The 11,513-nt window shown below is 41.6% G+C and overlaps 1 protein-coding gene across 1 annotated transcript; it reads left to right on the top strand.

Moving 5' to 3' along the window:
- The first annotated feature begins 3,148 nt into the window (after positions 1-3,148).
- Positions 3,149-10,173, top strand: LOC146652653 (uncharacterized). The gene is made up of 5 exons (XM_085382725.1): positions 3,149-3,209; positions 3,371-3,700; positions 8,280-8,564; positions 9,956-10,051; positions 10,133-10,173. The coding sequence occupies exons 1-5, from the start codon at positions 3,149-3,151 to the stop codon at positions 10,171-10,173; spliced, it is 813 nt and encodes a 270-aa protein (XP_085238851.1).
- The last annotated feature ends 1,340 nt before the right edge of the window (positions 10,174-11,513 follow it).

Raw genomic sequence — 11,513 nt, 5'->3', positions numbered from 1 at the left:
GGAACATGACGCATCAGGTCTGAAAATGACTAGACACTTCCGGAGTATTTCCGGTAGGATCGAGGCCTTCCATAGTAAATATGCTGTATTTGAATATGTCATATTCAAAGCCTTCTTCTTTGGGAGAGCAGATCTCATCGGACACAGGAGCGCTGCTGGGCTGCAGAAGGAAATCCATCCTGTGTGTCTGTGACTTAGAAATTGTGACGGACTCCTCCTCTCTGCTTTTTATTCTCCTCCCCTGCTGCAGACCCTCCCTCTAAAAACTTTTTTTTCCCAACAACAGATGGCGCTCTTCCGGAGGTTTCCCCCCTCCCTTCTCAGGATGCAATTCGACACGCTTAGCAACAGATGGCGCGCTTCCGGGGTTCACCCCCCCCCCTTCTCCGGATGCGATTCGTCACGCTGATTACACACTTCCGGGGGGGAGGGGGGGGAGGTCAAAAGGTCGTGATTAGGGCCATCAATCACTTCGGATTAAATTTTGTCATAAACTGTATGGGATTATCTCTCTGACCTTCACTCACATCTTTGATTGAATAGACTTAGAAGAAGAGGAGTCGAGGATGTACAAACCGAGAAATAGGTAGCCAATAAACAAGTTTCACAATTAACTCTCTTCTATGTATACCTATTCTCTAGCTCCACTCTAAACCTATCTACCCATTTGACCTACTTGACCACAGTTTCTCTTTTACATTCGTTAATAAACCACATAAAGACTGTTTCTGTGCACGTGGATCTTTTTATGCTCTCCTAATATATTTGTGACACAATACTTCATGGTTCTGTAAATTACTGAAATGAAACAAGCTGAGACTTGAGGTGAGAGAACAGGAAGTTGTGTGGTGAGAGAGGCTGACAGAGAGACTAGCAGCTGGAGGTGGCTGAAGTACAGACATTCCTTACTTAAATCAAAGTGCAGATACATGTGTTATAGAACATCCTGGCAAATGTTGAAGTACTGACTCAACTTCTTTTAATCAAGTTAAATGGAAAAGGTGCAGCATTTTAAATGTACTCAGTAAACAGTAGCTGAAAAGTAGTTTGCTTACATTTCTACCAGCTATAATAAAATAATAATAGAAACGGGAATACAGTTAAAGGGAAAAATGAGGACAGCCATTTGGTTAAAGTGGGATTTGGCACATTGGGAAAATCTAGTACTAGTTGTAGAGGCTCAGTGTGAGGTAAAAGAATGACTCACAACTCCAGTAATCTTCTTTGTATAGGCTATTTATCCTGCACTAAACTGCTGATTGTTTTCACGCAACCTTTAAATAAAAGTTAGTTTAACTCACTTTACATTTAAATATAACCATTGTTCTTTCTCTCCTTTCCAGTCTTTCTTACATCTTTCTCCATCTCTAAGTGAAGTGCTCTCTCCTTCAGGGAAATACGGCAGCTGTACCTTATCATTTCTCTTTATGGTAATTTCCACTTATTGCAAATTTCTTCATGAATTTCCCTTATATGGGTACATTATGAGCAAACCCACTCCAGGTTTACCACAGAAAACTGTCACAGGGCCACAAAGGTTAAAAGAGATGTGGGGCCTGCATGGCCTAACCTTCAGTGTGGGGGGGGGAGGGAATTTTGTGGGTTAGGCAGCTTTTGGAGCACCAAGGGGAAAAACTACTGGGGGCCTGTTTTAGTCCACTGACCTGGGGCCAATGTGGGGTGCAGGTTTGCCTTTCCCAACCTACCCCACAGGGCACAGTTTCATTCTGTTTGAAGATTGGTAGAGATAATTTACTGATATGATCAGTGCTAACCTTTTTTTTTATGGTCTCACACCTCTAGAGCTTTGCTGCTGTTGTAACCACATTCACACCAAATCGCTTCCTCTTCCCTTCTCTGAAATGAAGTACCTCAGATTAACAATAAATACACGAGTCTCAGACCACTAAAAAAATTTATCTTGGTTTTACCTTGGTTAAAAGAGGACCTAAATGCAGGACTTCTGAATAAAGACAGTGGATTTATTTACAATGAAAAAAGACCAAAAAGCAGTGGCAACAATCCACAGTGTGTGTGTTCTTCACGCACCCCTGCCCAATTCCTGTGCGGTGATTTTCCTCTAAGGTCCGTGGTGTTTCTCCTCCTCGGTGATATGTACATTAGTGTTCTGATCCCTCCACATGTTTCTGCAATTCTCCTGGAAACAAGAGATGCAACAGTGAGTACATTCCCATCCACCGGCCGACAAAAACACCTTCACCATTCAGACAGGAGAGTCACTGAAAAACACGATCATATGTGCTGGAGAACTAACTGTGTTCTTAGTGTAACACGTACGCCACTGCTGTCACACACACAAATGTGTACAAAGGGAAACAAGGGACCAGGAGCATATTACGCCAACAAACAACCATAAATGATCCAGAAAGACAAATAGAAGTCATAATATTCAATACACCCAAAAATAACACATGAGCACTGGGCCCCCAGACCCAGGCCCATGACATCTTCAGCTCTGTGTTCTTTGTGCTTTCTAAAATAAACAGAAAGAGGGACCGCATTATCACAAATATTTATCTTAACTTACAATCTTCACACATTCATCTTGTTCAGTCTTCTCTGCAGAGTGTCAATTATGTCATGGTCACAAATACACTCTGGCAATGTACACAATGAGTATCTGGTAAATGTTAATATAATTTATCTTTATAATAATTTCACTTTTCTCCCTCATGTTGGTTGTCTTTGGAAATTCTGTAAAAAGCTTACCTCTCGCACACATTAGTCACTTAAGTAGAAGCACAGATACTTGTGTAAAAAAACAACAACAACTCCACACGGATGAATAATGATTCAACTTCTTTAACTAAGTAAAAGTAAAAAGGTGAATCAGGAGTTTGACACTTCAACTGTTTGTTCCTATGTGATGTTTGTTTTCTAACAAACATCTTAGCTAAAACTCTTGACACATTCAACTTCCTCAGTCATTTTTTTAATATAATGTCAAACACATAACTGTCACCAATGCATTGTAGGGATGCACCTCCTGAGGTCATTTGCTAAAGTTGTGATGAGGAAGTGATATCTGATGAATAACGGGAAATACAAACAGTCTTGAAGAGTCATCAGCTCAGAGACGGTGACAGTCGAGATTGAGAACAAGAAAGAAGTGAGACAGAGAAGCACGATGGATGAGCTCAGATGGATTCAAATGTTTTTATGTCTGATGCTGATGATTCAGATTGCAGGTAAGAATACAGGAAACATTTAAATAGCAGTCAAACTAAATATTATCTATATTATTACAATATCAAAATTTTATCATAAACCTTTACCTAAAATGATCTTCACTCTGAAAAGTGCTATATTCTAATCTATTTTTGATTTCTCTCTTCAATTTTTACAATAGTATCAGAAAATGATACCTCAATGTTTATAAAAGTTGGAGATGACGTCACTCTGCCTTGTCTAAATGTGATAGATCAGCAGAATAACTGTGATGGCACCACTTGGGTCTTTGGTTCAACAAACAAAACAACAGTAGAGCTGATCACACTTGGACGGGTTGGCGAAACTAAATCAGACAGATTGAGTGTTACAGCGAACTGCTCTCTGGTTCTAAAGAACGTCACAGTTGAGGATGTTGGTCTTTATTACTGTCAACAATACAAAGTCAAAGAAGCACAAGTTGAGGATGCTCGGGAACGTGAGTCACTGGTTGTTCTCTCTGTCATTACTGGTGAGTATTTACATCAAAATATTTTTTCAACTTAAACTATTTTTAGAATATTAAACAGATTTATTATATTAGACAGATTTAACACCGTTTGTGAAACTGGATTTAAGAAATACGTGTTTTAGTTGGGTAAAGCTTTTAGAACATGTTCAGCGACATCTTGTGCCAGTACAGAAGCTGATGTCACCTGGTTGGTTGCTCCAAATTCATTTTTGTTAGCTAACTAGTAACAGGACCAGTAACTCGGTGTAAAACAAGGACACTAAAATTGAAAAGCAGTCTAAGGTGATCACTGTTGTACTGACCTGGCAGCAACACATCCACTCAATTAGTCTCTTTAGCAGTAAGTGCTTTTTTGTTGTTTGGCTAGCTGCAGTGAAATGGAAAATCCACCTGTTAGCTGTAATGTTCAGGGTTCAGTGTGTAGAAGAGCCTGTTTGAGTCAGGTGACAGGTGTTTAACCGGACTGACAAGCTAAAATCAGAAACTTTGACTAACCGCCACAATCAGTTTACGTCACAAAACGCAATCAGGACTATTTTATGCAATAAGATTGTGTTTATTTTCCCAAGCACACCCAAACAGGTACAATATTATATGCAGCATCACAGTCCAAACGTAACTAGGTTTATTACATTTATTGCACTGGCACAAAATGGTGCTAAACTAAACTAAAATGTTCTAAACACTTAAAATTTAAACATGTTTTTCTTAAATCCAGCTTCACAGACACTGTTAAATCTGTGTCAGTTAATGAGAGTAGGTCTCCATAGTGTAAATTAGCCTTTAGACATGTAGAGTACATGTCATGATCGGAGGCAATAAGACGCAGGGTTCTCAAGCACGAACCGCTTTTTATTGAATTGTAGCAGCAGTGTACGTGGCTACATCAATTTCTGGAAAACACATATACACACCCGTATTCTAGCGACCTCTAGTGGCTAGCCTTACTAGGACAAGATAAACAGATTTCACAACATCTCCCCCTTTAACAAAAGTACTTTAAACATAAAACAGTGTTGTCAGAAAGCAGGACACCACGGGGGTAGACTACCCTCAGTCCTGATAAGGGATTATTCTGCCCTTAGAACATAGAAAGGAGATAGTCCTCAGTCTCTGAATCTGAGAGGTACTTTAATCTCCCGCCCCCTGGAAGTCACTCTCACAGGTGTGGTAGGGCAGAGAGGAGACCCCAGGACAGGGATTGGCAATGCCTGCCTTACTGGTGGTTCTTGGGAAGCAGCCGGCCCTTTATTTGGAGTAGTCGGAGTAGCTGGAACAGTGCTCTGCTGCTGCTCCTCAGGATCAGCGGTGCCTGGGACAGGCTGAAGGTGTTGTCTGTTGTGGCGAGTCACATTTCCATTCGCCATCTCCACCAAGTAGGATCTCGGCTCCTTAGACTTCCTGATGACCTTGGCTGGAGTCGTCCACCCCTTTTCCCCGTCAAGCTTCACTACAACATCCTGGCCTGGGAGAAGCTCAGGAAGTGGACGAGCTGAATGTCTGCGGTTGTAGAAGAATCTGTAAGAGTCCTTAGCTGCAGCATCTCTTTGGCACACCGTGTCCCTATTGACTGGACTGGGCAGCAATGTCTTTTCAAGTACTGGAACGGTGGTGCGGATTTGACGTCCTGTCATAAGTTGAGCTGGGCTTGCACCGGTTGCTGCAATTGGTGTAGAGCGGTAACTCATTAAGGCTAAGCAGGGGTCAGGCTGTTTGAGAATGTACTTGGCCGTTTGGACAGCTCTTTCAGCAGCTCCATTTGACTGGGGGTAATGAGGGCTCGACGTAGTGTGGGTGAAGCCATAACTCAGTTTGAAATCTTGGAACTCTGATGATGTGAACTGCATCCCATTATCACTGACCAGTTCTAACTGGATGCCCCATCTAACGAACATGTGTTTAAGCTTGTTAATGACCTGTCTGCTGGTTGTTGTAGTGAGGGAAGCAATCTCAACGTCTCTTGAAAAATAGTCAACAACGACAAGAAAGTTCTTACCCTCAAGCTCGCAAAAATCAGCTGCAATCCTTTGCCAGGGGCCATTGGGCAGAGGAGTAGTCACGAGAGGTTCCCGTCGCTGTGTAGGCTTGTGCTCTCTGCAAAAGTTGCATGACCTCACCTTATGTGTCATTTGAAGTCCAATGTTGGGCCACCACACTGTTGATCTTGCGCGCTCTCTACATTTAGTTAGTCCTTGGTGGCCTTCATGTAATTGCTCAAGGACACTGGGTCTGAGTGCTGTGGGAATTACAATGCGATCGTGGTAGAGCACTAGACCATCTGATTCTGAAAGGTGGCTTCTGGCTGCATAAAAGCCTTGCAGTGGTGAGCTCTTTGCCATTCTTGTCCACCCTTGTCTGATGAAGATGATTGCTTTTTGAAGCTCTGGGTCCCTCTGTGTAGCTCTACGAATTTCCTCCAACTTATGTGACTTGATAGGTTTGCTTGTCACTACATTGCTCACATATGCCTTGACCTGGCTGTCTGTCTCGGACGGGTAGCATCCGTGCAGTGGCTGTCTGGAGAGTGCGTCCGCCACCACTGACTGTTTACCGGGAACATGCTCAGCAGTGACATTGAATCACATCAGTTGCATCAGCAGTCTCTGACATCTCAGTGGCGTTTTATCAAAGAGTTGATCAAAGGCACCAAGGGCCTGCCCATGGGAGTTATGAACGTGGTTAGTTTTTGACAGCTGGGATCCAGTGGTATTTGCCAGAACCCACTGGAGACATCCAAAGTGGAGAAAACTTTAGCCCCTGCTAACTTGGGAGTTATGTCATCCAATGTGGGCAAGATGTACCGTTCACGCTTTACTCCCTTATTCAAACGTTTTAAGTCCACACACACCCTGACCTCATCCTTGTTGCGCTTTGGAGCAGGCACCATTGGTGCATACCAGTCTGTTGGCTCGGTGACTTCCTCAATGATGCCAAGTTTGAGCATGCGCTTTATTTCCTTTTCCACTTTTGGGAGGAGAGGAAAAGGCACCCGGCGTGGGGTGGTTACACTGTACGGCACTGCATCTTCGGTAAGCTCGATTTTTACAGGTTCACAGTTCAGCAGGTCAATTTCTCCGAACACATCCTCTGTTAAGTCACTACTGATTTTGTTAACTCTAGCGACTAGTCCCATGCGCTTTGCCACTGTCTTCCCCAGTAGGTTACTTGCGTATTGCCCTTTTATAACTGTAATCCAGTACTGGTACTTTTGGCCTTTGTACTCTGTAGTAGCAAGGAATTTACCCATGCACTTGACTTTTCACCAGGGCTGTACACAGTTGGCTTACACTGGATAAGTTTGGGTCTCTGCTTTAGCTTATTAAGGGTAGTTTCTGTCATAACAGTGGTGTCTGCACCTGTATCAATTTTTAAATCAACTGGACTGCCATTCACCAGTAGCTCAATGTCCCAGTCGGCATCTGAGCCTGACTCCTCGATGACTGTTGTTTTTGGCTCAGTTACTGCTCCCAGGAAAAGCTCCCCTATGAAGAATGAATCCTCATCTGAGTCCTCTACAGACTCAGCCCTGACCTCTTTTAGCATTTTGGTTTTGCATACAACTTCAAAGTGTCCCAACTTATTGCACTTTCTGCATCTTTTATTGTGGGCTGGGCAGTTTTCTCTTTTGTCATGCACCCTGTTGCATCTTTGGCATTTTGGTTTACTCTCACCATGTTGTTGCTCACGTACCTAATGAGGTTGGTAGTAACTCCTTCTCATGCTGTTATAATGCCTCTGTTTCACCTCATTCACCGTGCTTTCCACTCGGTCTGCACTTTGCTGTTTGACTTGTTCACTCTGGCGTGCTAGTTGAATGGCTCTATCCAGAGTTAAGTCTGCCTCGAGCTGGAGATTTGTGAAACATCTTTGTCAATTAATCCAATGACGATACGATCCCGGATCTGCTCATCTTTACTGTCGCCGAACTCGCAGTGCTGCGCGAGCTCGTACAGGCTCCGCACGAAAGCCTCGACCGTCTCCCTGGCCCTCTGGCTCCGTTTGTGAATAACGTTTCTCTTTAGGACAAAGTGCTCATCGAACTTTTGTATAACCAGATCATACTCAAACTGTGGACTTGGCCTGGCCACCGTAGCAGCAGGAAACACAAATGAGCCATATATTGGTTCAGCATCTCTCCCCATGGAGTAAAGAAGCGAGTCACCTGCACTTCGCCGCTCTCCATCCCTAGCTTGGACGCCACTCGAAAACGGGAGAATCTCAGGCGCCATATCGGCCACTCTGCCGGCTGTGTAAAGTCGAACGGCTCCGGGGGTCCAAATTTAGCCATTTCTTCGTGTAACTCGGCGTGAAGTTCTCAATTCTGACACCATGTCATGATCGGAGGCAATAAGACGCAGGGTTCTCAAGCACGAACCGCTTTTTATTGAATTGTAGCAGCAGTGTACGTGGCTACATCAATTTCTGGAAAACACATATACACACCCGTATTCTAGCGACCTCTAGTGGCTGCCCCCATAGTAGCCTTACTAGGACAACATAAACAGATTTCACAACAGTACAAGTTATCAAAATAACATGACTAATTTGTGCCGTTTTTGTCACAAATTATGTTTGACAGTAACTGAACATGAGGACACGGATCAGGTCATTTTAACCTGCTCTGTGTCGACATCTGACGAGTGTCATCACACAGTGAAGTGGCAGATTAAGGGTCAATATGTGGACAAAGACAACAAACAAACATGGATTGCACAAACTGACTGCTCCACCACTCTGTCCTTTCTGGAGTCTCACAATATTTACCCATCAAGATATAACATAGTGTGTGAAGTAACGGATACTGACACAGGAAAAATGCAGCAGTTCACCTTCAAGCATCAGATCTTGGCAGTTGAGGAAACAGGTAACATCATGATAAACTGTTTACTACTAAAATCATCAAACACATTGCTTATTTAGATCATTATTTTATTATTTATTTATTTTTTGTCTTTAATGTTTTTTCAAGGTGGCACAAAAGTAACAAAAACCAAGTACAATATATGTACAATATATATGTCATGTCCAGACGATAGAACTGAACAAAGGTGTACAACGAAGGCAAAATAGCTGTTGTACAAGCATCTCTCCCGTTAAAAAGGCCCTTGAGGCTGATATTCTCCTGGTGGAGTTTGCTTTTATAACCTGTGGGAAAGCAAAATCTGGTGCTCTAGGCCAGTGAGATAACCTTCATAATCTAGTGAATGAGCCTCTATTTAAACAGGGCTCTAGATTAACAAAGCAGGGAAGCAACTGGTCGCATAAACATGTATTCTAAGTGTGGTCAATGTTGTTATGCAGTAAATAGGCTTGACACAGAGGACTCCATCTTCAGCTTCTAAGATGTGAAGGGAGGGTCGCAAAAACTCAGAGGCTAACCTGAGAGAGCAGGTCCCTGCAGAGAGGAAGCTGCCAGGGGCTTGCTGCCAACAGACTGATTATCTCTGTTTACCACTGCTTTGCTGGTCACTGAGGGGCCGCTGCAATCAGAGAAAGGTCCTGCAGCTCTGTCTGGAACTGGTGTAATCATTTCCACTTAGAGAAAGGCATAAAGGAGCATGCTTGGCAATGCTTGCAGAGAAAGGTGAACAGCTAGCTGATTGACGTGCAGCACTTTAGGTGAGGCATTGTTATCCCAGTGTATCTGTGGTAAAAGGCATCCGCTGCCTGACTTGTAATGTACACAAAGCATTTGACCTGTAGGCTTAGGATTTGCAGTTGTTTCAGAACAATATGCGTACATTCACACAGCCACTCAAGGCCATCTCCTCTCAATCTCACTGCTAGGAGGATTGAGGCTTCTTTCTCTTGGGGGCAGGTCCCTCTGGAGGCCTGTAGTTGGACCTTCGCTCCAAGCCACCACGTGTGGAACTGTATCCGTAGGCTGTGGCCTCACTGGTGGTGCCCCCATTCCAGCAGTGAGTGTATTGTATTGGCAATAGGCAAAGAAATGGCGGGCCTGGGAGAGCTAGCTGCATATCATGTCTGAGGATGGTGTTACGCATTGTCTGGTCCTTCCTCAGCTCAAATTTAGCCTGGACAGCTTCAAGAAACTGACAAAGTAATCCACAAGCAGATACTACCTAATAGCTAGCTAACTGCATGCAACATCCAGTAGTTACTCCTCACCTTCAGACTGAGACAAATATGGGTCCATAGAGTTGGTACCTTACTTCAAAGTAAAGAAATTTAAAAATAACTGAAAACTGTACCCAAATTATTTTAATAAATATAAGTTTTCATTCTTTTTTACAGATTTTTCTGTATCTTCGAGGTTCATTATTGTCTCTGTGGGCTTAGCAGCACTTTCAATAGCTGCTGTGACAGTCAACACATGGACAAGAACTAAAGGTAAATTTAATTTAATCATGTAAAGTTAAAGATTTAGAATTTTCACTTGTAACTGAAATTGACTTTCTTCTCTCATTTTAGGGAATAAAACACAGATGGATAAAGTTGCCGTAAGTGCATAACTCAGTAATGCAGTATAAAAGCTTAAAAACCTGAATGTTGAGTTTCTAATGTTTGATATACTTGATATCACTGCAAGTGATTATGCTGAAATTACTTTAGATTTCTTGTACTAAATGTTGATTCAGCAGAGGACTGAGGTTCAGAAGTTTAAAACGCAAAAGGTGCGGTTTTTACCCAACAAGCTACACACAAAACTAACCTTCAAAATAAAACACAAATTAACCGGATGAAAAAAAAAGAAAATAATAGAATTACAAAGACAAACAGTGAGATACAGATTAGGCAAACAAGGAACAGAACTTTAAAACAGGAAGAGGAAACTAACAATTACAACTTAAACCAGAGATAATTACAAAACCATTATTACAAGATTATTTGTCTTAATCTCACATCTTATGCATTTTATTTTATTGTATTTTATTTGGTTATTTTCTGCAGGTGCATTTTAATAAAGAAGGGGATTAAGTTTCAAAAAATAATAAGCATCCGAATCTCTGCTGTTTCTATCAAATTGTGCTGATCGACATCAACTCAACAGAAAAACTGCTGTTATATTATCAGTATCATCTCATCTTGCTTTATAGGTCACATCCTTAACCCTATAATGCCATTTGCATCATATTTGCTACATGAGTTTCTGAGACCGCTATCTCATCAACATGATCAATACTTGCCATAATTTCAAAATGTAATGAACAAAACTATGTTTTTTGTCTAAAATTGTCTAAAAAAAACTTGCTAAAAATGCCTAATGTATTAAATGTGATGCAACAAATAATATATCATAAAAATATATAACAAACAACATGATGTAGCAAAAAAAAGGATTGTGTTATAAGGGTTAATACACAAAATAATAAAACAAAAAATCAGAATTTTCTGGGGGGTTTTTTTTTTGACGAGTTGGGTGTTACAGGGTTAAAACAAGTAATAAGGTTATTTTAATATGAACAATTGGCTGTGTGTTACAAACTATTTTCCTTTCAGTTTGACTGAAGATATATTTAATTATTGATCTCGCACCACTTTGGGATTCATCTGTATGTAATGTAATCTCCAAATAAAATGTATTTGTGTTCAGTTTTAAGGTTTTCGTGTGATTGTTTGTTTTCAGGGAACTTCAATACACTACATTTCACTAGAAAGAAAATAAAAAATAAACAAAGTTGGGTTTTTTGCCAGAAATAAACACCAACTGTAGTTCTAAAAAAAAAGTCATGAACATCATCAGACAGCATGAAAAAAGCACCTGATGTCTGTGGTGTTAATATAGAAACGCACAGCAGTCACACTGGTGTGAATCAAACCTGGTTAGCACTATAACTTTTCCCAGCTTTAT

Source organism: Rhamphochromis longiceps, linkage group LG15, assembly GCF_057381845.1.
Source record: "Rhamphochromis longiceps isolate RC_006_pf linkage group LG15, R_longiceps_female_GT1.1, whole genome shotgun sequence".
In the NCBI taxonomy this organism is placed as follows: Eukaryota; Metazoa; Chordata; class Actinopteri; order Cichliformes; family Cichlidae; genus Rhamphochromis; species Rhamphochromis longiceps.
This window is presented reverse-complemented; position numbering and strand designations above follow the sequence as displayed.

What these genes read in the sequence shown, in the direction of transcription:
- LOC146652653 (XM_085382725.1), top strand. Translation starts at nt 3,149, where the DNA reads ATGGATGAGCTCAGATGGATTCAAATGTTTTTATGTCTGATGCTGATG. An exon ending in GCTGATGATTCAGATTGCAG is followed by an intron (nt 3,210 to 3,370) that starts GTAAGAATACAG and finishes TTTTTACAATAG; the next exon opens with TATCAGAAAATGATACCTCA. An exon ending in CTTGGCAGTTGAGGAAACAG is followed by an intron (nt 8,565 to 9,955) that starts GTAACATCATGA and finishes TCTTTTTTACAG; the next exon opens with ATTTTTCTGTATCTTCGAGG.